A 27,332-nucleotide genomic window follows, 5' to 3' on the forward strand; every position below is an offset into this window, starting at 1 on the left:
GGGGAGACCATGAGGCTGTTCTTGGAATGACTACCCTGAAAGAGAGTAAAAGCTATAGCTAAGATGGGGCAGCTACAGCTACTATGGAGATGATGGGGTATTTGCTACCTTATGCAACATGACGTAATGGAAAAAAAATCTGGTGATTCTGGGGTCTGTAAATCTTGAAATTTCTCAGACTTGTGAATGTTAAAAATTTCCACATTGAGGAATCCTCCATTGAAACAAATTCCCTACTGGGAAACATTCCCCATTTTGATGTGAGAACTCTCCAGGATCAGAAATGGGAGGACCTCTACTCCACCCATACTTAAGACTGCTTTAGGAGAGAAAACTCCTGGCTAAACAATGAAAGTACTTGGACCCATGCTTATAATAAGGCAAGGAGTTCTTTGAGCCATGCCTGTTTTTTTAGAATTGATACAATGAGATGCTAGGTACCTAAAAGGGTCGGGCAAGTTTTCTCTTAATGAGATTAGTTGACTCAGCTGTGTTTTCACTGGTTCAGATTTACTGAGGAGATTTGTCAACTTAGCAGGAATTCAGATGGGCAGTCCTTTGGAAAATGTCTACAGTGATTGGTAGATGTAAGGACTTAGGGGAGGTGACATAGGAGAAAAACCCCTACATAAGAAAAAGCAGAATCTCTTGAGAAAAAAATCCTTTCGGAGGGTCTCTGATGAGGATAGCTTGGGAATAATCTCTTGAGAGAGGCTCTGGAGAAGGGAAGCTCTTGGAGGACAATCTCTAAGGAGGTCTCTCTGGAGCTCCTCTGAGGGGAATCTGTCCCTCTGGAGGCTCTGGAGAGAGGCCCTTTGGAACAGTCTCTGGCTGGAAGGCTCTTTAAGGAGGACTCTGGCTGGAACTCTCTCTGGTGACGTCAGCTGAGATGGAGCTGGCCTGGTGTCACTAGAATCCTTGCTTAGACAGACCTTGTGGTGAGTGTTAAAAGACTAACTGACTGATCTCTCTTTTAAGACTCAGGTCTAGGCCATGTTGGCTTAAGGCCCTCCATACTTATTTCCTTTTTCTCTCTTTCTCTCTTTTCTTTAATTCCACATTTGTATTAATTAAAATCTCTATAAAACCCAGTTGACTTGGGTATTTGAATAATTGGGAGTATTTTCCTGGTGACCACCTTATATTTGATTTAAAAACCAAGACACTGTAGTGAAATATATTTTCTGCGGTCAAATTTACTCACCCTCTCTTATATCTATCACAATTTATATCTTCCGCCATTTTAACTCACTACAGTTTACAACATCAACCATTTTTAATTATAACAGTTTAAATCTCACAGGTCAGAGGGTTTGGGTTCAAATCCTGCCTCTGATTATTTTATTATTATTACTATTTATTTATTTATTATGATTTATTTACCTTCTTTCTATAAAATAAGAGACTTTTTCCATATAGTGTCTAGGGTTACTTCTAATTAAAATCATTAATTTGGTTTTTAAGGCACTAAGCTCCAGTTTTTGCTATATAATAAAAGGAGATAAGTGCTAACAATGTCTTCTGGATTTTGTAACCCTATGGAAAAACTTTGGGCATTCTAATAAAATTGTGACTGATAGTTGTCTTGATGGATAGAGGCTAGGCTTGAGTCTGAAAGATGTGAGTTCAAATCTGGTCTTAGACATTTACTATGTGACTGTGGGCAGGTCGCTTAACTCTGGATCAGTTTCATCTTGTGGAAAATGAGCTGGAGAAGGAAATGGAAAAACCACTCCATTGTCTTTGTCAAGAAAATACCCCAAAAAGTCATACATACAGAGCCAGACACAACTAAAAATGGCAGAACAATCATTATAAAAAATGTTTGAGTTAATGGAATAGAAGAGGGATGAGTGAGAAAAATTTGTATGTAACATTACTCTGTTTATGTGAATATATTTTAGGAAAAGTAACTAGAAAATCAAATTGAGTATGAATGAAACAGCTAGGTTTGGGGGCTCAAATGAGGAGATTGGGACCTACAATTCCACTTAGAGGAGTAGTTAGCAGAGCTGGTAGCACTTTGAGCCTGAGCTTGTAAAAATTTTGGGTTCTCCTTCTTGAAATGATTTATAAGTTTTTGGAGACTGGCATTACAAGACCCTTGTAGATGTAGTTATCTGATTGGGAGAACTATGAGAGGCCTGTGGTCTCCTTGTAGAAGAAAATCAAGGCTTAGACAGAAATCAAGAGAATTGAGTTTGAATATGAGTGTAATTATTGAAAATCAGTTGTGTTTGTAAGTGTGTATATGTTGGGTAGATTTTCAGTTCCAAACTCATATAATTAATGTTCTTCTCATTTTTTATGGATCCTGCATCTTACACGGTTTATTTTATCAAAAAACATTAATTATAGAACTAAAATATCATAAATTTGGTGCTGGAAGGGACTTTGGGGTTCATTGAGGCTTCATTTTATAAATAAGGAAACTAAATTTGTGTGAAGACAGTTGATTTGTCCATAGTCACACAGCTAATAAAGGTCTGAGGCAATATTTGAACACATCTTCCTCATTCCAAGTCTGTACTCTACCCACTGTGCCATCCTGCTGCCTAAATGACTTTGTTCCCCTCCATTAATACACTGACATCTAAACTATCAGATGCCTCTACTCATAGCTGTTATTCAGATCCACTGTTAGCTGCTATTCCAAGTTCATATGCAAATAACAATATAAGTTGACTAGGACAGACAATTTTACCCAGTATTCATCACTGAACTATTTCTTTCTTTTTTTTCTTACCCTTACCTTCTGTCTTGGAGTCAATACTGTGTATTGGCACCAAGGCAGAAGAGTGGTAAGGGCTAGGCAATGGGGGTCAAGTGACTTGCCCAGGGTCACACAGCTGGGAAGTGTCTGAGGTCAGATTTGAACCCAGGACCTCCCATCTCTGGGCCTGACTCTCAATCCACTGAACTACCCAGCTGCCCCCTGAAGTATTTCTTTTAAAAATGATGGAGAGGTCATCTGTGTGTGTGTGTGTGTGTGTGTGTGTGTGTGTGTGTGTGTGTGAGTGAGACAGACAGATAGACAGACAGACGGAAAGAGACCAAACGGTGAAGTCCATCCAGGTTTTTTGTGAAATTGTGAAAAATATGAGACAAAGGAAGCCCAATAACATCTTTAGTTCCATGACAATTTGCTCACTCTAGCACAGTGGAGATAATTTGGTTTATGGTTTTAGGTAAATAGTATAGAAAAATGTTACCCAACCCTAGAAATGGTATTATTTCCTTATTGACATTGACTAAATTGTAAACATAGCTTTTCTGCAAACACACATACACTTTCTCTAACCTTGAATTTCATAAATTGTGTATTCTAGTATTATAGGTTTAGAATAAAAGCAAAGGGAATACATCTGGCAATGTTATGCATCAATAGTTTTTTAAAATATTCTGTCAAATCATCGGTTCCTACACTTGTCAATCTCAATTTTATCAGGTTCCAAAATAGAACACTTGAAAAATGGAACCCTGATAAACAGTTTAGTCAATGTATTTGGGAACTGCGTAAAATAATTTAGTAATGATTCCTATATGTTCCTTTCCCTGAAAGTAATTCTTGCAAGGTAAGAATAGAGAGTTAAGGGGCAATGGAAAAATAAAGTAGAATAAAGAAAAGAGTCTTCTTGCCCCAACTGAATAGGATAATTCTTTTTTCTTTTTTTCTTTTCTTTTGTTCCTTTCATTTCTTTTTCTGTTGTTTTCTGTTCTTTTCTTTCCTTTCCTTTCCTTTCCTTTTTTTCTTTCCTTTTCTTTTCTTTCCTTTTCTTTTCTTTTCTTTTCTTTTCTTTCCTTTTCTTTTCTTTTCTTCCTTTTAACAAATGTGTAATTCTGGATGAGTTGCTTAAACTCTTTGGTTCAGTTTCATCATCTGATGGGAGAAGTAATAACTAATTCCCAGGATTTTGTGGGAATAAAATAAAATAACGCCTGTAAATTACTTTGTGAATCTTAAGGGCTAAACAAATTCTTTCATCATTTTCATCTTCGTTTTTTAACTCCTACCTTCTCTCTTAGAACTAGTATCAGTTCTAAGGTAAAAGAGCAATAAGGGTTAGGCAATTAGGGTTAAGTGACTTGCCCAGGGTCACACAGCTAGAAAGTATTTGATGCCAGATTTAAACCCAGGTCTTCTCTGCTCTAGCCCTGCATAAAGAATCTATCTGCCCCCCAATAAGATATATCTGAAATTAAAATTCCCTCCCTTACTGACAACCATGTGTCCTAATATCCTGTTGAATGATCTGGGGGTGACAGATTTTACTCCAAGGACACTGATAACTATAAACTTCCAAGATCCATGATCTTGTTTATATAGATAGTTTAACCCCTTGTGGAAAGTACAGCCTATCTTTGCCTTCCTCCCATCAATGGTTCTTATCCCTGTCACTAAAAACTTCTTTAATAGAAGGGACACCAAGAATGGAGGGGTTCCTCTGATTTATTTAATATTTTGTGAATGGCATTGTAAGAGAGCCTATTGGTTCCTTTTCACTCATTCTGTTTAGGATATTGGTTTCTACCTTAGCCATTTATATATGTACTGAACATCACCATTTCCCAGGAAGAAGTCATTAGTGGCAGCAGCATGCAACACTCTTATACCCACCATGTATGTTTGTTTTGTCACATTGAAAATTGTGATATTTTGTGGGTGGAAAGAGATTGTGGAAGTCTGTGATTCATAGCTCTATAAATATACTCTTACTATTGTAATACTATTGAATATTTTTGTTGAACAAAAGATGGATACATTTAAACATAGATGGTCCCCACAGTACAGTGATAAGCTTTAATTTCTTAAAGCTTACATATTTGTTTCTTGTATATATGGCTATAATAATTTTAACATATACACATATTTACATATATGTATATTAATATGCATATGTATATTCAAAGTATAATATTCTGGCTTAAGACAGATTGATATAGACAGATGGTGCTCCAATGCTTCAAAAATCTTACTGTAATTTTAAGCAATTAAAACTTAAATAGTCACTAAGGCTTCTGGGAAACATATATGTACATATGAGGAATCAGAATATCCTTTTAATATATATGTACACATATGTCAGGATGTATCTATATATAATTACATATATGCATATATTATACACAGATATATAATTCTGATGCCTTCTAAGGGAGTGAAGGTCCCTCTATGTTCTCAAAAGTATTTTCAATAAATTGCAAGATCCTACAAAGTTTAATCCCGGGGACTTTCTATTGTCTGTTGTTCAAGTATCATTATAACTAAGTTGAAAGTGATTTATTACAAGAGTGATAAATTTTAGAGACATGGCAATTTTCAAAAGTCACTAAAGTTATAGGGAGATCATGATCTTTATTCTTAAAGAAAGTACCCACTTTTCAGGAATTCAAAATCACTGCAGCATGGAAGTTTTAAGAAATAGCTATATTTAAATATACAAGTAACATGTGATAATAATAATAATAAAGATGATACTGATAATAGAATTTGTTTAGCCCTTAAGATTCACAAAGTAATTTACAGATATTATTTTGTTTTATTTCCCCCCAAAATCCTGGGAATTAATTATTACTTCTCCCATCAAATGATGAAACTGAACCAAAGAGGTGAGGCAATTCATCCAGAATCACATATTTGTTAAGCATTTGAAGCTAGATTTAAATTAAGTTCTTCCTGACTCCAAGTCCATTTCTTCTCTCTGTTGTGCCTCTTAAATCATTCTCTCAGTATCTGTTTATTAAATCATGATTTATTTTTAATTTGGGGTAAACTCCCTAATAGATGAATTGGAAAATGGCACTCTAATAGATAGTTCAGTAAATATCATTAAAAAACTGCAAATGCAGCTTGTGAATAGTTCCAAGAAAATTGTAAATGGTCAGGGAACTCTCAGTCTTAGAGAGTTGACTGCAACACCTAAAAGAATGATGACTTGTTTAAAGTTCTGCAGCCAGTATATGACAGGAATTAAATCCTAGTCATTCGGATTCTGAAGCAATTATTTATTGTGTTACATATGTAGGTGTACCCATAGAAATACATCAAAATCACCTATAGATATATCTCTGTATGTATTCTGTATTCATTTGGACATACAAACTTACTGGTAAGAATGATAGTGACAGTTTAAACTAGTAAACGATGTTCTAGAATTTAAAATTTCTGCCAATAATCCAGACTTTGTTTTATGTGTAGTTTCCCTAAGTTTTGTTTTATGTTTGATGCTATCATACTGCATCTTCATTCCATGAAAAAACTAATGGAAACTGTATTTTTCTCATTTACTTAGGCCATAAATTTCAACTCCATTTCGAAATCAATCTTTTTTCCCCTTTATGTGTATGCAAATTGATCTTGAAAGATGCCTTCTGGCAGGGAAGTTAAAATTAAATTTACCATATTTATTGTTTTCATGAGCATTGTAAAAAGTCCTAATTTTATTTTATTATTTTAAATTTATTATCAAAAGACCCATGGCACCTAAATGTCTAACATCCACTCTTTCACTGTCTGAGATGGTATTATTACCTTTGTTATTTTTCTTATGAATTCTGCATCTTTCCTGGACACAGAGATATAATTTCAATTCCTTTATTTTTAAAATTGTATTCTCTTTCTCAAACTCTCTGAATCGGGTATTGTTCCCTCTAGTCTTTCTGTAATTGGTGTGTCACACATGGTACTGAAATTTCAGTATTCAATATTTCTGGTTTTGTTAAGTTAGCATCTTTGGATGTAGGTGAATAGCAAACACTTTCACTCTGACACCTGACAAAAGGGAGAGTAACTTTACTTTCTTATAAGCACATATTTAGTGTTTTGTATGCACCTCATAATTTCTATGGACTTATAAAATAGTACTTATGCTATCATCTTCTTATATTAATTATTTTCTCAAGAGAAGAGTAAATTAAAACAATATTTCAATGCATGCTGCTAATCTGAATGTTCTCTTCCATATTTTGAATATAACATGACCAGATTTGAAGATATTCATGAGATTTAGATTATTTGAGATGAAAACAAAAAAAAATTCATCAGCATTGAAAGTGAAAGAGTAGTGGGCAGCTGGGTGGCTCACTGGATTGAAAGCCAGACCTAGAGATGGGAGGTCCTAGGTTCAAATCTGGCCTCAGACACTTCCTAGATGTTTGACCTGGGAAAGTCACTTAATCCCCTTTGCCTAGCCCTTACCACTCTTCTGCCTTGGAACCAATACACATTATTGGTTTAAAAAAGGTAAAGGAAGAGAATCAGTAAATAATCTAACTAGATGCTTAATATTAAATTACTTTGGCCATGTGAATGAGATAGAACTTCAAAGTTGCATGTTTTCTTAATAATGGTTTTCTTTTGCTTCTCCTATCCACTCATCCTCCTCATTCCCTCTACTCTAGGAAAGGATGGGGAGGTAGAAGTTTGGGGGGAAATAGATTAACCAAATTAATAATAATTTTAAAAATAGAAATACTAAAAGATTTTGTAGCCTAAGTAACCTTACTAGAGGCTAGATTGTCCTCATAAGAAAAGAATCCCCTGAACTCAAATTCTCATGTGATCTTTTCAATAATCCCCACATTCAGGAGCTATTCATGCCAGAAATTAAATAATGGAAAATCACCTCAAGAAAAATTCTACTGAAAAGACAAGCTATGAAACATACATGAGGGAAGATACTTTGGTAAACACTGAACCATCAAAGTTTATAGGAGTCTTTGAACTGAGAAGTATCATCATATTACTGTGAGATCCTCATTTTTAGACCTCATCATTATGTGTATTTGTGGTCTGAAAGACTATATAAAGGAGTCAAACTCAGTTGACAACCTATACTCTAGATACAGCCTGAGCAAGATTAAAATATAATTGGGAAATGTTTATCAAAATAAAAAATAATACATTGATAATGTTAATTTATGGTTTTCTAAGTCAATATGCAGAAGAATTATATTTCTATTTAAGTTTTTGACATCACTGTTAAAAAGATCTAGTAGGTCCTACTAATCTAGGAAAGTTTCATTACAGGTACAAATGTGAAATTACTTTCTCAGTCATATATGAACCTTGCTGAGTTTAGAGGCATTGAATGGTAGAATGTTGGCTGGCTGTTGATAGATTCTTTCTCTTGGTAATGGCAAGCATTTTTCAAGATATAGAAGATAGATATTCTGGGTGAAGAAAATAAACCAAAAATCCATTATTTTATTAAAATGTTGAAGAGATATAATTAGATTTTCCTTACTTTATTTTTTTGGGGGGGAGGGAGAGAAGGGAGTAGCCAACAGGGAATAGCAGAAATATGGCAGAGACCAATGTAGATTGTCACCAGTTATACAAGAAGTTCCAAAAATTACTGGGTCACTCACAAGTGATTTTTCCAGGAAAAAAACAGTCAGGAATGCCTGAAATGGGACTTGAGCAGGTCACTCTAATTCCAAGACCAGCACTACTTCCTCCACTAGATCCTTGAAGTTTGAATCTCAGAATGGGGTCTATGTGGCACATGACATGTGTGGCCAATTCCCTTCTTTGGAACACATCCATTTCTCTTTTACTTTAGATTGAATTAACTATACATTATGGAAAGAACATAGGACTTAGGTATGGGAGAGCCCTTGTTCGAAGCCTGCCTGTTACATCTTGGTTTTACTTTAATTTCCTCCTCTGTATAAATAAATAATTATGTTTGTATCATGACATTCTCAGGTTTGTTGTGAACTTTAAATGAGTCAAAAATGAATTGCCTACTAAACCTGAACAATTTAATATGTCAGCTATCTTTATTATCTTTCTCATTTCTGTTCTATTCCTTCAACAGACTATGGGGGCAGTTGTGAGTATCTACATCATTCAGAACATGTTGAAAAAAAGATTTTAAGTCAAAGAGCTTATCAGGCAGTGCATGTGAATTGCAGAGGAAGAAGTGGGAAGACAATAAAGTTGGATCCTCATATTTTACAGATAAGGAAACTGAACCCAAAGACAGGTGATAATCAGCACATATCCTTGGTATTAAGTGCCAGGTTGGCCTCAATTCTGTATTTGCCTAATAGAAAGCAAATTCTTTGCATGTGATATGTATGTATATCCACATGTTTTATACACATATTTGTATATAAGCATATATATTTCATGCCTGAATACACAATACATATTGAGGATATTTGTTATATGCTAATTAATATATATGATATATAATAAAATATTATATTTTCAGAGATGTATTTATACACCTACATTCAGAATTTTGAAAATTGAAATATTTAAATGAAGATTTTGGTTCAATTAATAGTTCTGGGACTTTTGGAGAGAAAATACAACTGTGAGAATAAGGTCATATTTAGCTCTAAATCTCTGATCCTATGATCCTATAGAATTTGATCTTAAAGAAAATTAGTTGTCATTCTCCTTTTATTCAACAAAAATCAAGTTGGTCTGATATTTATTAGCCTTGCAGGAGATCTTACAGCTTATATATCTTTACCTTCAGTCCTGTCTAGAATTTGTGTTGGGCAGGGAAAAAATGGCAAATGTTTCAGATTTGCTACAAGGTTAAGAGAAATTGACATAGATAAATTATATCTTTTAGGTACATTTAAGAACAGAACATAGCATTCCTTTAAACCAAATATATATATAAATGAGTGGAATTTCAAATGAGTAGAAATGACTGGATGGATAGAATAGACAACATTTTATGGTTCCTTCTTTCCTACTATAAGATTTGGTGATTAAAGGTAAGTTCATTTCTATAAAATATAAAGACAAATCAGAATAATTCCTATGTTTAGTATTTTTGAGATATATTTTATAAGACTATACTTAAAAAAAATTTTCCCATATGGTTTGTAAAACCTGGATCTTTTTATTGGCTTCCACTTGATTGTAGTAAATGATCTCCAGCAAGAAGATCCCTCCCGTGTTTAGACTCAAATACATTGCCTTAAAAATGAATATGAATTCTTTAAAGTTACCATTTTCCTTTTCTGACAGTACAAATAATCTTCCTTTCTCAGAAAAGTAACAATAATAAGAAGAAGCATTGATATGAATTTTTCATTTCCTCCTCTCAGGTTTAAAAATTTAGCTTGATGGAAGAGCACTGAAAGTAATGTTAGAAGACTTTGTCTTAAGCTCAGACTTTGCATTTGTACGTTGAGCATCTGTGGGCTTTATTTCTCTTTGCTCATTTTCTTCATCTGGAAATTGAGGAGAGTGGGTACTATCTACTCATTAAGGCTCTGTGATGAAAGTGCTTTCTTTCCAAAACTATAAATATCGGGGATGATTACTATTCATGGATTGAGCTGATTGATTGATTACCTCTTGTCGAAAGTGTTCAAAATCATCTGGGTCTGTAGAGGTATCAAAGTATCAGAGACTTAATTTTGAAAATAGACCTTGGATATCATCCAACCCAAAATCCTCATTTTGAAGATAAGGAAATTGATCTCCAGAGAGGCTAAGTTACTTGCTAAAGGTCACACAGTCAGTGACTAGCAGAGAAAGAATTTAAACACAATTTGTTTTATCTAAATCTAGAACTCTTTTCAGTTAATTGTAGCACTTGCAGCTTAAATTCCTATCATAAACAGAAACAAAATACAAATGCATTTTTGTATCTGAGAAAAAAATTCATTTAGTTTTAAGAACTCGAGATAGTCCTTCAATAGCCCCTCTCTAGTAAAAGGAAGCTCACAATAAATTATTAAGTACCTAATACATGCCAAGGCACTGTGTTAAGTGTTTTAAAATATTATCTAGTCGGATCCAATAATAATCCTGGAAGTGTAGTGTTGTTATAATTCTCATTTTAGAACTGAGGAAACTGAACCAAACATAGGTAAAATCCCTTGTTCAGGTTTCTATAACTAGTAAGTGTCTGACAGTCTGAGTCTAGATTTGAATTCTGGTCTTCTTGACCTCAGGACAAATGTTCTAACTGAGAAACACAGCTGGCTGCCTCTATAGATTTCATTTCTTCAACCATTGGCGTCCTTAATAATAAGAACTGCAAACTCTGACATTTATAGTAAGTCTTTAAAAGTATGCAAAGTGCTTTACTTTCATTGTCTCACTTGAGCTTTATAAATAGTCCACTGGGAAAAAATTACAGGTCTCATTATCTCCAAAGAGGAAACAGAGGCTCCGTGACTTTATATTTTTTGTCTTCTTGCTGAGAAAAGAACTTTAAAATGTTTGATTTATTCACAGGATATTTAGGTTCAATTGGCCTTGGGAACAGTATTTCAAGATTTCCCAATTATAAACATGCAGATGAACTTTAGTGAAAAGGATGCAATTCATATTTTTCATTTGGTCCTATTTCATGTTAGTCATACAAAAGGAACTCCATTCTTCTGATAAGATTTGACTATGATTTAATATGGAACCAAAACTTTGCCTTCAGACTTGAAATAGCAGAATATATTAGAATGTTGGAATGCAAATAGCAATAGCGTAGGACATGAGTGTGACTTTAAAATGAAAACACGTTCTCATGTGCATTTTTGGAAGCTTCTGCTTCCAAGGGGATCATAGCAGAGATATACAGAGATGAGTTTTGATTTATACCTACTATATGTTCAAAGTTAGCCAATTAGGATTGTGCTAATCACTCTAATCATTAAAAATACCAGGGTTTGTTGTTGAAAGATTTATTCTGCCTGGGAAGAGTTCTTAGTGGGAATCATGGCATATAAACAGGGACAGAACATTGGATGAAGAATGAGGAACCCTGAATGAGTAGTTCTGAGGAAGATATTGAGTCTTTTTTTGGTTTTTTCCCTACAGCAGTTTCTTCATTTGTACAATTTTGGATTATATTATCTATAAAGCCCTTTCCAAATCTAAACCCTATGATCATTTTCAAATTCGATGATAACTTCAACAAATATAAAAGGAAGCCTGTTAGAGTGGAATCCTGGACCTGGAGAGAGAGATTAGGTTTGAATTCCAGTTCTCCCACTTGTTACCAGGAACAGTTTCCTTCTTTTTAAAATGAAAAAATAAGACTAGATGTTCTCAAAGTTTCCTTCCACTTCTAAATTCTATCATTCTCTGTATTTAAAAAGGTATAGGACAGGGTGCCAATACCAAGCAGTTATGAATAGTTGTATTTTTTTTAAATGATGGAAAGAGTGCTGTCTTCGATTGTTCATGTAGCATCCATCATCATCCAAAAACATTTAAAATGTTTAAAAATGCATTTAAATATATATGTTCATTGTGAACATGAGGGCTAAAGGCTTAAATTTACTAAAAATAAAAGTAGTTATAGAAGAATACTAGAACATGAAGTTATGAAGTTTGCTGAAGTTCTATGACAGGTAGGACTAAATATATATATGTATGTATGTATATATATATATACATAATTATCTCTCTGTCTCTGTCTCTATCAATCTATCTATCCATTTATCTAAATCTAGTATTAGAAAATATTCTGAACATAATTAATCATCAAGTACTAATTATAAGGTACTGTTTAGGCCTAGAATAAAAAGAGAAAAATGTAATAAATTCCTTTGAGGTAATTTCAGTTTGAGAAGAGATAGCACATCCATATAAAAGTTTATGCAAAATATATACTAAATAATTTTTGCAAGGAGATTATACCAGCTGGGAAGATCATGAAAGGTGCTTTGCATTTGCTATATAAATATAATAATTATGCTATATGATTTGAGAATTTAACAGATGCAGAAAATCCAAGTGATATATCCTTCCAAGAGAAAGTGTATACATGTATGACATATGTATATATATATGTACATACACACATATACATAGACACACAAACACATACATGTGTATATGTATATATGAATGTGCACATATAGGTGTATATATGTATGCATATATACACATATATTATATTTAGTATCTATAGAGTGAATTTTAGAATATCATTGTGAATATCTTATTTATATCTCTAGAATGTTCTAAGAGAAATGAAAAGAGAACAGAATAATATGGTCAATGATTCATATATATTGTTTGTATGTGTGTTTATACATAACCACAGGCTATCAAAACTGTATCCATTATAAGTGTGTCTATGTATGGCTGTATTTTATATACATATATAGAAATGGACATATACACATTTGCATGTATATGTGTATATGGAGAGAAAGAGAGACAGAGACATAAACAGACAGACACAGAAAGGCAGACACAGAGAGAATAAATCTTCATAAAGTTTGGCATACATCACCTAAGGGCATAAGAAAGGCAGGGACTTATTTGACCTTTGCCAAATTTCCCTCTAAACAAAGTTAAAATGTTGACTCAAAATTAATTCCAAAATTAGCAAAACAAATGAAAGGAAAGGGTAACATGTTATTCTCAATCTAAGACAATTTAGGTCAGGAGGAATGCTCTGTCTCACTGGAGTGAAAGTAGAGTGTAGTCCAGTGAAGGAGAGCTCTGGGGAGGATAGTTGCTTTCTGAGCTCTCAACACTTAGAAGGCTGCACAACTAGTTAGAAGGAAATTACAGGGACACTTTTCTGGAAGTAAAGTCAAAAGTCTCTTAAAATGCACATACATGGTTCTAGGTCACAGTCCTTGGTAGCAGTTCCAGGGCAAGGAGAGGAATTACCAGGAACAAAGACTCTAAACACATTTCTAGGCTAGAAAAGAGTCCATGCAGTCACTCAAAGATCAAAATACAAGCCAGGAGAACAGTGACCACACCTCTCATTAGATCATATCACTTTTGAAGAGGTGAAAACTTAAGGACCCCCAGAGCTAGCTCTGACAAAAGCAGCACAAAATACCTGATGCCTGGAATAGTGTGTGCTCTAAAGCTGGAGGAGAGGTAAACATTAACAAAAGGTTAAAAGTAAAAAAAAAAAATATATATATATATATATATATATATATATATATATAGGCTAGAAAAATAAGCAAACAACAATAAAAGGAGAACCTGACCATATGGAAACAGGGAAGATCTAAATTCAAATTCAAAAGAAGATAACAATGTCAAAACAGCTACATGTTAAGACTTAAAGAAAATGTGAATTGGTCTCAGACCCCCCAAAAGAATCCTAGCAGAGAAATCAAGAAGAATTTTAAAAAGAATCAAACAAACCAAAATAAATGAGAAGTAGAGGGAAAATTGGGGAAATGAAATGAAAGTGTTGAAAGACAATCATTACAAAAGAATCAGCAACATAGAAAAGGAGGCACCAAAAAAAAAAAACCCAACAATGAAGCAAGTAACAACTTTACAGAATAAGCTAAATAGTTAAGGAGACACAAAAAATCACTGGAGACAAGAACTCCTTCAAGAGAAAACTGATGAAATGGGAAAAATGAAATAGAAAATCTCTCTGAAGAAATTAATTCCTAAAAATTAGAAATGGGTAAGTGGAATCTAATGACATGAAGAATCATTTTGAACAAAATAGAATAATTTTAATAGAAGAAAATATTAAATATTTCATTGAAAAAACAACTGATCTATAAAATAGATGGATTAGAAATAATTTAAGAATTATTGGACTTCTAAAAGCCATAATCAACAAAGCATCATTGAGAACAAATTTCAAGGAGCTAATAAGGGAAATTTTCTTGATATTCTAGATCTGGAAGGTAAGAGATGAATTGAAATAATCTACCTATTACTTGATGAAAGAGATCCCAAAATGAAAACTGTAGAAGAGGCATATATGCAAAAGACAGAAAAAGTTGAGGATGGATAATCTGTCAGTCAAAAGGAACATTCTGAAACTTCCCCTAATATTATAACCAAATCCCCAAGCTTCCAGGTCAAGGAGCAACTGCTGCAAGAAGCCAGAAACAAATAATTCAAATAAAATGGTGTCACATTAAAGATCACATGAAATTTAGCTGCTTCTACATTAATCAGAAAACTTGAAAGATGATATTTGAATGGGGCAAAGGAGCTAGGATTATAACCAAAAGTTATCTATACAGGAAATTGAATGTAGTACTTCAAGGGACAAATCAATATTTAATGAAAAAGAGAAATTTCAAGCATTTCTGATTAAAAAAACTAGAACACCAAAGAAAATTTAATTTTCAAATACAAGCCTCAAGAGAAGCAAGAAAAAGAAATAGTTTTAATAATGTTTTACTGTTTATATTCTTATATGAGAATATATTACTAACTTCTAAAAATTTTGCCATTATTAGGGCAGAAATATGCATAGACAGCAGGAATGGGTTTGAGTTGACTATGATGGGATAACATAAAAAAATAAATTAAAGAGTGAGAAAGAAACACTGGGAGAAAGAGGAAAGGAGAGGTAGATTGGGACAAATTAACTTACAGGTAATGCTTGAATCTTAATTTCATAGAAACAGGATATATACATACATATATATATACATACACACACATGTATATATATATATATATATTACTCTATAGCAGAGGTTCTCAACCTCTCAATTTGTAGCAATGAGAATACATAATGCATATCAAGTATTTACATTCCAAATCATAACTGTAGCAAAATTATGGTTTTGAAGTAGCCACCAAAATAATTTTTTGGTTTGGGGTCACTGCAACATGAGGAACTGTATTGTGGGGTCACAAAATTAGAAACGTTGAGAACCACTGTTCTATAGAGAAATACGAGTGGAGAGAAAAAAGGGAAGGTGTAGGTATAATGGAAGGAAGGGCAAATTGATGAAGGTCATAAGCAAAACACTTTTGAAGAGGGAAAGGATAAAAAGAGAACTAGAGAAGGATGAACAATAAGAAAAAATAGGATAAATAATTAGTAATTATAACTGGGAATGAGAGTGAGATGAAATTACAAAATAGAAGAGATTAGCAGAATCAATTATATGATTTAAACATATAGAGAGAGAACTGAGTCAAATTCACAAGATACAAATAATTTCCTGAATTGATAAATGGCCCAAGGATATGAATAGGCAGTTTTTTGATGAAGAAATAAAAACTATCTTTGGGCGCATGGACAAAATGTTCTAAATGTCTATTGATTTGAGAAATGCAAATTAAATAACTCAAAGGAACCTTCTCATAGCTACCAGAAATACTAAAATGACAGAAAAGAAAAAACAATTATAAATGTCAGAGAGGATGTGTAAAAAAATAGGACATTAATCCATTTTTGGTGGAGTTGTGAACTGATCCAATCATTCTGGAGATCAATTTGGAAATATGCTGAAGGAACATCAAACTAGTTATACCCATTGACCCCAAATACCACTGCTATGTCTCAGTCTCAAAGGGATTTTTTTAATGGTACAAAAGTATTAATAGTAGCTCTTTTTGTAGTAGTAAACAGGATACTTTCAGAAAAACCTGGGAAGATTTAGATGAATTGATATAAAGTGAATTTAGAAGAACCAAGAGAACATTGTACATAGTCATAGCAATACTGTTCAGTGATCAGTTAAAAAAATAATTATGCTCAGCTATACAATTATCTAAGATAATTCCATGGGAATTGTGAAATTCCCATGTGAAAATTGCTATCTGCCTCTAAAGGGGGAGGAGGGAAACTGATGGAGCCTGAAGGCAGATTGAAATATATTTTATTTTATTACTTGCTCTTTTTACCTGTTTTCTTTCATAATATGACTAACATGAATATATGGTTTTCAAAACTGCATATTTAAATTATTTGCCTTCTTAATGAGTCAGACAAGAGAGAGAATTTGGAACTCAAAATTATTACATGTAATTTGAAAAAAAATAAGGAGAACAAATAAATAATCATCTTAAAATTTAAATATAAAACTACAAAGAGGAGAACAAATAGATGAGAAGGAACATATCCTCTCTTTGTAGCAATCTGTTCTCATTTTTGATAACAATGTAACCAAAAAGATAATCACTAATTTTTCAGTGACTGATGTACCACCTGAGTAAGTATATCTAGCGATCAAGAAAGTAAATCCAACTTATGGAATCTAACAAAATGAATACAGTGAAAAATCTGTCTAGTAAGTGACAGTTTTAAAGATAAACAATCATCAATTTTAAAAGATAGCTGAAAATTGGAATGATTTTTAATAAAACAAAAGTTTCCGTCCGTGATATAAAAATTGCTCTGAATAACTCATCTAACAAACAATCAAAATAGAAGGGTTCCCTATAAATGTCAAAAGTCAACACTGGGATATATTAACTAAAAGAGTTAATGAGACCTTGAGATTCACTAAGAGAAGCATAGGAGTCAACACTAGTAGAAGATAATACTGCTCTCCTTTGCCCTGGCCAGGTATTATTTTGAGCATTACTTTAAGGTCTTTATACCTCCCTTTAGGATGAGCATTGAGAAGTATACTACATTACAAGAAACATTCCCATGCTGCTGATGGGTCATTACGATCCTCTTGATAGGGAGGTAAATGATTCTCTCAGGTAACTGGCCATTTAACAGATGTACAACCATAATCTTCAAGAATCTGAAGGATTGTCAGTTTAGAGAAATCTATTTGTCTCCTTGAACTCCAAAGGCAAATTTCAAAGAGTGAAAATTAGTTCTGATGAAAAGAATTTCTAACAATTAGAGCTCTCAGAAAGTTGAATGGACTGCTTGAGGAGGTGATGAGTTCCTTCTCTCTAGAAGTCCTCAAGGAAAACAGGAGGAAATCTTGGTTACATTGTAAAGAATATTCTTATTTGGGTATAGCATAAGAGGTTTCAGAAGTACCTCTTAACTCTAAGATTCTCTAATACTAAATCTGCTAGCTGATATTATGTTGACTGCATCTATCTGCAGAATATTCAAAGTAATCCTCATTGAGATACTCTGTAACTTGATAGATATTTATTTAATGATGATGCATATTAGGGGAGGGAGATATAGATAAAAATGTAGATTTACTAAATTATGATAATAGCTGGTAGAAGAATTCACTTAGTCCATCAAAACTTAGACAGGCACAAAAATAGACAGTGGCCTGTCTGTACAACTGGATGAAAGGTTAGATCACATTTGGCAAATTTTGCAACACTTTCAAGGATCCTAAATTTTCAAAGAACATATTTTTCACTCTAGTGTTCTTCACTTACTATCATCTGGCTACAAATCATGCAGAACCACAGTCTGAAGAATGGAGACTTCAAGTGTTTGAAGGACAATATTAAGTGGATGTGGATGTGTGATCATCAAATATGTAAATATTATCTATATGAATGTGAAGGGAGGGAAAGAGGGAGAGAAAGGGAGGGAGGGAGGCAGGGAGAGAGAGAGAGAGAGAGAGAGAGAGAGAGAGAGAGAGAGAGAGAGAGAGAGAGAGAGAGAGAGAGAGAGAGAGAAAGTGACAGAGTGACAGAGAGACAGACAGAGAGAAAGTGAGATTTGTAAAAAAAAAAAGTGTTAGGAAAAGGAAAATTAGGTAGACAGCCAAGCATAGCACTAGCATCCCTGAGATAGAGAGTATCCTAGAAACAGGTCCATTAACACATTGGGTTTATTTTCTATGGGATGGTCATTAAAAGAAATGGATTAGTCACAAAAATTAAGAAGGCATCGAATCGAAATATTGGGACCTGCCCTAGTAAAGAGAAACTTATCAATGAGATTACATGACCATTAAAATTTTAGCATGTTATGTAAGAAAAAATTTTGCTCTCAGCATAAGTTAGAAATCAAAATGTTAAAATAAGCACTAAAAAATTCTTATCTTCCTAAAGCATAATGTTGGGTTTATATTAAAAGATGAGTGAAGTCAAAATTTTCTTTTTTTGACATAAGATACTTAAATATCATTGACTTTAGTGCTTGAAGGAACATTATATATCCTCTATTCAATAGACTATTAACCTGGAGCCTGTGAACTTGTAATTTTCCTTAATAACTTCATTTTAGTAAAATTGATTTCTTATTTTTCTTATTTTCTTATTTTGTGCATTTAAATTTTATTTGGAGAAGTTGTTCATAGTTTTTTACCAGTCTACTAAAGGGGTCCAGGACAAAAAAATTAAGAACCCATGCTGACCCCCTCATTTTAGATATGGGAAATGAGGTCCAGAGAAATGATGTGATGTATTAAAAATTATGTGTTTAGTTTGTGACTGGGTAATACAATTAGAATCACATTTTCACCCTCTGTACAATGTACTTTGTACCACCCCTCACCATCCCCTTCTGTTTACACAGAATTCATCCTATCATGTCAGAGTCAGATGATGATGTGACATGGGCTCTGAAGTATATGGCCTCCCAGGCAGAGACCATATTGAGAGGAACGACAATCACTTGTCTGTTTGTATTTTAAGGCACCAATTATATTGCTTCAAATTTTGGGAATTCAAAACATTTTTTTCATAAAATTAGAAAGATATTAAATTTAAAGAAAAATGTAGATATCCCAAATGCTGTGATAGTTATGTAGGAAATCCCATCCCCCCACACACCTTTTTTTCCCCCCTGGAAGGTCAAAACATTGATCTCTTGTAATGATTAAACAATGGCATGAAACTACAGTATTACTTTCTTTGAAGAAAAAAAAAATCTGACTTGTCAGGTAAGCTGCTTTGGCAAATAGTAAGTTTAATTCCTAACACCCACATGAGGCACAAGAATAGTTAGATTAACAACTCTAGTGTCATACTGTCAGCTGCTGTTTATTTAAATTAAAATGTCACCATCCAGAAATAAATGAGGAAGTTAAAAAATGGTAAATTTCAAAAACATACAGTACATTGGCAGCTTGGTAAAATGATATTACATTCTTGTTTCTGTTGAACTTAACATTGGCCTATTTCCATTTAACATGTAGTGAATATTCTGCCCTCCCCACCCCCATCATATCTACATACACTACCATGAAGCAAAAAGTGGACATAATTTATGGAAAGCAATTTGCAAACCTAAAAGCCTATATAACCATTAGTTGTTATTAGCATCATTTTCATAATTATCAATAAGTATATTATAGTATTACCTAGACTTAAATGTGGATGCTTCCTTTACTGAGATGAATCACAGCCCTTTCAAAACAGAGGTTTTCAATCCCATCAGATTCACCACCAGTGATGAATCTATTCCTTTAGCTACCTGACCCTTGACCAATAAATTCAAAATCCATTGAAAAGTCCATAGTCAAAGCCTTTCTAGTATCTGCTGGAGAATGAACTCTACTGATAAAGCCTTCAAGAAAGTAGTCTCTCTGCCTTAACAAGAAGACTTTTCATAGGGAAAAAATTATGAATGGATTATGATCTGCATTGGCAGCAGGAGTCTCCCAACCAAAGCCATTGGAGCTCCATCAATGTCAATACTCTATGACTATGAAAAAACCACCCCCCAACACAATTAACACTAATTTGGTGACTAAAAATCTGCTTATTTATATTTATCTACCCTATGTTTTTTGAGATTGCTTATACTTTTTCTCTCACATCTCTTCTTTTAAATCACTTCACTTTGGTTGGAGAATTCCTCTTCAGTATAATCCCTTAGGCAATGACATAATCAATGAATTTTCAATTTCCTATTTTTTTTTCTTTTACTGACTTAGCCTTTTAGGTCATTCTACCTTGCTGCTTTAACCTTAAATCCATGTTTTTATTTTTTGTTTTGTTTTCATTTTTAATGTTTACTCTAATTTTTAATGTTGATATACTCTATTTTTGAGGTTTCTTACACCTTTTCTCTCTTATCTCTTCTTTTAAATCATTTCACTTTGATTAGAAAATTCCTCTTCAGTATAATCCCTTAAGGCAATGACATAATCAATGAGTTTTCAATTTCATAATTTTCCTTTATTCCCTTAGACTATTCGGTCAATAAACTTTGTTGCTTTAACCTCAAACCCATATTTTTAAGAATTGTTTGTTTCTAAAGCCCCTTTTCAAAAAAAATCTTTAATATGCTACTTCTTCTTTGGATATGTTGTATAGCCTAAGTGCTCTACTTTTGAAGCCAGTTTGGTCATCTTGACTCTTAACATCAGTATGGTGAACTGCCATATGTGAGACAAGTACAAGCTCTGTATCTCTAACCTACTTGACATATTCACTAACTATTTTGCTAACATATCTGTTAAAAACATTGGCTATACTTTAGGTTAATTAATCATCAGACAGGCATATACAAACACATTCAGGATTAACAACATGGAGATATTTACTTGGCCAGGTTTTCCATTCTCACATAAAAATGCCTCATATTCGGATGCGAATTCGGGGGCGTTGTCATTGACATCCAGCACTTTAATTGCAACAGGTACTCGAGATATTTGACTGTGGTTCCCTATGGGAAGGAAAAAATAAGAAGCGTTGAGTGTATTTTCCTTTATTTTTAAAGCACGATTTAATGGGCTTAAAATATCTTCTCCAATAAAGTGAGGATTTGTGTGTATATGTGTGTGTGTGTGTGTGTGTGTGTGTGTGTCTGTATGTCTGTCTGTCTGTCTCTCTATGATATTTTAAGATGGGAAACTTGGATGAAAATATATATAACATCTAACCAACCAATGAATAAAATCCACCAGTATTCCATCACCCAAAAGGAGAATAAATCTGATGAAGACCTTCTTGGACAAAATTCAGAGATTTTTTTTTCTCTGATGTATCAGACTTTGTTTTATTGATAAAGTCCATTATACATGAGGGAAGGAATGCTATAAACAACCTGGATTGATTTCTTTGTTTATCTTTGGCAGAACACAGTACATTTTGCTCTATTAGTCGCTCTGACTACCCATATATTATGTTCAGCATTAAAAAGACGATGGATAGCTCATACCCAATTGCACAAGATGAAGTGTGGGCTTAGAAAATAAAGGAAAATTTGGACAAGATTCAGAAGTTTTCTAGGACTCCATTTCATTAAAATTTGATGGTCAAATTTACCCCTGAATCCTTTTTTTGATAGGCGTGAACATAGATGACCTTTAATATTGTTATATTTAATAAAAAGTATTACCAATTTTTATTTATCTTTGAATCCTTACCTTCTGTCTTAGAATCAATACTAATTATTGGTTCCAAGGCAAAAAATCAGTAAGGACTAGGCGATTGAGATTAAATGATTTGCCCAGGGTAACACAGGTAGGAGTGCCCGAGGCCAAATTTGGACCCTGGACCTAACTCCCATTTCTAGACTTGGCTTTCTATCCACTGAACCACTTAGCTGCTCCTATTTATAAATTATTGAGGCAGCTAGAAGGTACAATAGATAAAGTGGCGAGCTTAGAGTAAGGAATACTTCAAACCTGGCATCAGGAAATTATTAGCACTTGAACTACTTAATTTTGGTTTTCCTCACTTCCCTAATCTGCAAAATGGGGATAATAATAGCTACTTCCCAGTATAGTTGTAAGGATAAAATGAGATAATCATTGTGAAGAGTTTAGTATAGTTCCTGACTCATAATGCTTCATACATATTAGATATTAATATGTATTTCTTCTAATAATAATAATAACTTTCTTGTGCAATTTGAATTACTAAGATTTCCATGCATAGTCCATTACATAAAATAGATTTTTTTCTGCTTATTTTCTTTCATTTTAATTTCTAAGATTATTAACAAATTGACCAAGATTAGGCTACATTATGATCCCTCATTTTTTTTAATGCAATACCATTTTCCTCTCACTATACAATGTAATGATCTTGAGATCTCTTGTAAATTATACACGTTACTTTGGAGATGGCTAATTGCTTATTTGTCTTTCTATTCGCATGATACTGAATATTAATAAGGAAGCCAAATGAGAAGAAATATTTGGTTTAGGAATGTATTTCAAATCCTGACCTTTCTTTCTAATGTTGATGCAATGTAGATCATTACAACCATCAAGTATTTTCTCTTTCATGACAATTTGCTGAGTATTCTATCTCATTTTTCTCTTTTCTTTTTTACCCTCTTCACTTATCTCTTTTTTTACAACCCTGCCCTTATTTTTCTTTCTAATCTCATCCAAAAAGGACTTTCTCTTGCTCTAAGACTTTAGTTTTAAAATTTCAACCTTGGATTTCCATCCCATCCCTACACAACTCCACTTATAATTTATTCTCCTAACCATCTTCAATTTTTCACTCTCTGATAAATATAAACCTCAAGTTAGAAGAGTTCATTCTTTGTTTTAATGTGTCTTTGCTTGACCATTTTTTTGTCCACCTTAAGTGCCTTCCTTTACTTTGCATCATCTTTTGATTTCAAAAATACTAAATTCATTATCATGATTATTATAGTCTATTACATGTACAGTATGTTATATCCAGTATAGAATATAGAACATAGCATAACATATGTACAATACGTTATTATAGAATATTTATATTCCTTTCTATAATAAATTAATAAGTACATTTTAAATGAATGACTGTAATAAGCCCAGAACCTTTTATAGTTCTCTGAAAGTTATCTTTTCAGAACTTACAGAATAACTCCCATCCCTGCCAAGGTATTCAACACTTATTCAGTATGCGCTTATTTGCCGATTCCTTACCACATGCAGAGAGAACTGTGTACTATGTTGCTGAAGGACATATAAAGATTTATAAGACATGGTCTCTGATACCAAGGGGTTTCTAGTCTAGCCAGGGAGATGTCTGGCCCTCAAATAACTATATTATAAAGCAAAGCATGACAAGAGCTTAAGAGAGAAAGAAAAAAATGTTATTTCAAGAGTTCAGAGGAGGTCAAAAAAATCAACATGTCTGAGAGTAGAGGAAAGGCATCATGGAATACTGAATATTAACATGTGACATACTGAAGGTATTGAAAATGGTTTATCCTTTTAACTTGTCTTATTTTATTCATTATGCAGTGATTTTTCTCAAGATCAAGCTATTTCTTTGATTTGTGATCTTTTAAATATCTTACTCTAAGTATATCTTTCTTAATAGTGCAGCAGATAGAATTTCCAACAGTGGGGAAAAGATCTGAGTTCCAATCCTGCCTCAGACCTTTACTAATTGTGTGTCTTTGAGCAAGTCATTTAATCTTCTCCCATGCTGAGCTTCCTGAACAGATAATTATAACTTACAGAATCAAATGAGCTATCACTGTATTTTGTAAATTTTTAAATGCTATATAAAATGGTGACTTTTTTTTTATTATAATGGAGTCTCACCTCCCTCAAGCATTGTTTTACATTCCTATTGCTATTACCCTAGTTTAGGAATTCCTTACTTACTCTGCTTGATTTTTATTGTATTTTTAAGAAAAGAATCCTCTAATCAATTCTCTTCACCAGTACCTAAGGGAGTAAATCATTTCATTTTTCACATTTCCCACTCTGGACTGAGATATCTCTTGGTGAATGAGTGAACACCAACTCAACTGGTCTACCATATCTAGCAAGCCACAAAAAAAGAGACCAGATTATGCCTCCTATCCCATTCAGAGCCCTACTTTGCATTATATTATAGTCTCCTTCCTTAAAATTTAAGTTCCTAGAGGGTAAGGGCTATTTTGCCTTTCTCTGTATCCCCAGAGCTCAATGGAGTGTGGGACCCACTATGAGCCATTAATAAATGCTTATTCACTGATTGATTCCCTTAATGACCCTTTCTGTCTCTCCTAGAGTTATTTTTCTAGACTGTATTCTTAACTAATTAATAACACTTAAACATACTATTAATTAGTTAACTGAGTCACATGAATGGGAAAAAAGAAATGGCTGCAAAATAATGTGAAGTGCTGGAAACCCCCAAGGAAAGAAGAGATTTCTTCCCCAAAATGGAACAAGATGTTTCATAAGATGCTTTATGAGCTCTTGATCTACATAATTTCCAGTGGAATCTGAATAAAGGGGTTAGACCCCATCACCCAACTTTTAGTTCTTATGACTTTCTGATTTTAATTTAATGGAATTTTAGCACCTAAGCATGCCTATTAATCAGTTTAAAAGCATTTATTAAACCATGAGTTTGCACGAGGTTTTATGCCTGGGGATAATAGACAAAAGCAAGGCTGTCCCTTCCTTCCTGACAACTACAATATAATCAGAGGCTAGACATGCATAGCTACATAAAAAATGATATAAAATAATCTTAAAGGGAAAACACTGACACCTGAGGGGATAAGGAAAGGCTTCATGTAAAAGGAGGCTTTAAGTGATGCCTTGATGGAATCCAGGCAAGCAATAAGAGTGTGGATTCTTGCCATTAGGCACAGGCAGGAGAGAATATCATGGACAAAGAACAGTAAGAAAGCCACTCTTGAACTTTGACTCCCTTTTCCTTAGTTTCCTCATCTGTAAAATGGGGATAATAGTAGCCTCTGTCTCCTATTAGTTATTATGAGAATAAAATGAGATATTTGCAAACTGCTTTATATAACTTAAGCACCATTTAAAATACCAATTATTATTTTTATTTCTTGTTACTAATTGATTTTCTTCATCTGTTAATATGCTCTGGTTCTAAGACCTAAGGGAGATAGAGGCAACAGGGGGAAAAAAAGCTGTTTTATAATAAATATACTGCATTACAGAATGATAGAAGAGAAGGTGGCTGTTATTGTCATTCCTCTTATAGTTATGATTCCTTTCATTTGTGTCTAAATCTTCATATCTTCATGACCCCCAATTTTTTTTGTCAAGTTTTCTTTGTACAGATACTGGAGTGGTTCGTCTTTTCCTTCTGCAGCTCATTTTACAGATGAGAAAACTGAGGTAAACAGGGTTAAGTGACTTGCTCAGGGCCACAAAAGGAGTATCTGAGACCATATTTGAACTCATAACAATAAGTGTTCCTGATTTCAAGCCCAGCACTCTTTCCGTTCTACCAACTAGCTGCCCCAAACATGAAGGCTTTTAAAGAAAATCAAAGTAATAGAAATCAGACCTTTAACTGCTATTTGGTTCATTTTTAATTTAACAGACACACTGAGTCATTTGATTTCCTCTTTTAACTTTTGATCTCAAATTTCACCTTCTACAAGAGGTCTTTCCTTCTCCCTTCATTTATATATGCCTGATTTTTACCTTATAGTGTTCTTCATTAGAAGTTAAGTTTCTTGAGGATAGGGACTGTTTTTCCTTTCTTTGTTTCCCCAGAGCTCAACACTGTTCCTGACCCCCTGTAAATAATTAATAAATGCTAATTTCCTGTTTTGCTTACTAGCCTTTCCTTGCTTTTTTTTTTTGGTTCATAAAATATGAAATTTTATAAAAATGCCAAACAAATCAAACAATAATGGTGAGCAAACCAAGAAAAGCTAGATTGCTCTTACGTTAGTAATGAGTGCTGTATTACTATGAAGAATGATCTACCAAGACCAACTTTATAATGTTCAGGACTGCATTCTTTCAAGGTTTTTTGTTAAAGTTACAGAATCATAGATCAAGGAACCCAAGACCCAAATTTGATGGCACGATGGCAGCAACTGGACAAGACATAACTCACAATTAACTCAATGCATATTCTCCACATCATAACTGGTTTTCATTGACAAATCAGAAAGTTTCCTGTGTCTCACAAAAATCCTAAGCCAGTCTTCAGGCCATACTTACCCCTGGCCCTAACCTGGTATTTTTCTGGAATATACATATTTAAAGTTGATAGATTATACCACTAGGGACATTTGCATTAATGATTTTCATCTAAGTACAGTGTCTTGTATATTGTTCAGTCCTGTGTACCATAGCACTCCAGTATGGTCCATGGGGTTTCTTAGCAAAGATAATAGCATGTTTCATCATGTTCTTCTTCAGTGGACTAAGGCAAACAGAAATTAAGCTATTTATTCAAGGTTACCCAGTCAGTAAGTGTCTGATGCTGGAGTTGAACTCAGGTCTTCCTGACTGCTGGTCCAGAACTCTATCCATTGAGCAACCTAGTTGCCTCCACATAGTAGGTAATTACTAAGTGTTTACTAAATTGAATTGTTATTTCTGAATGAATTTACCCAGGAATATTCAAAGTTTCTTGTGATTTTTCATTCTTCCAAAGCCCTTTATTTTTCTTCACATGCTAATAATGATAACAGGGCTCATAAATCTAAATCAAATAACCCAACACACAGGCATAGACCAGTTGCTCAGTTTTTAAACTCTCTTCAGTTGGCTAAAATTGTGGTGAATATCTAGAGAATCCAGACCTTTGTTTGCTGTAAAAAGAACTAGTTAGATGTCTTAGCTCAGTTTTTTACTATTTGTGAAACCTTGGGAAAGCCACTTTGCCTTGACAATACTCAATGTCCTCTAATCTAATAGAAGGAAATTATTATTCCTCCTGTATTTCACAGAGAATTATGGTATTTTGCATGATTACAAATATTTGTTACAAGTATTTGTTTTTGTTTTTGTATTTCTTTTCTTCGTGTTGAGAATGTGGGAGGGAAAGTATCTTTGTTAATTGAAAAAGTAATTTGATTATAAATAAATTAATAAAAGGCTCTGTGGGT

The 27,332-nt window shown here is 33.5% G+C and overlaps 1 protein-coding gene across 3 annotated transcripts in view; it reads right to left on the bottom strand.

The window, feature by feature from the left end:
* The window catches only part of CDH8 (cadherin 8), a 534,859-nt gene that overhangs the window by 98,671 nt on the left and 408,856 nt on the right, over positions 1–27,332 (bottom strand). For all 3 annotated transcript variants that reach the window (XM_007477092.3, XM_056799241.1, XM_001364059.4), the window contains one exon: positions 21,100–21,221. In XM_007477092.3, the coding sequence (XP_007477154.1) occupies positions 21,100–21,221 (122 nt within the window). The remainder of the gene's footprint in view (positions 1–21,099; positions 21,222–27,332) is intronic.

Source organism: Monodelphis domestica, chromosome 1, assembly GCF_027887165.1.
Source record: "Monodelphis domestica isolate mMonDom1 chromosome 1, mMonDom1.pri, whole genome shotgun sequence".
Lineage (NCBI taxonomy): Eukaryota > Metazoa > Chordata > Mammalia > Didelphimorphia > Didelphidae > Monodelphis > Monodelphis domestica.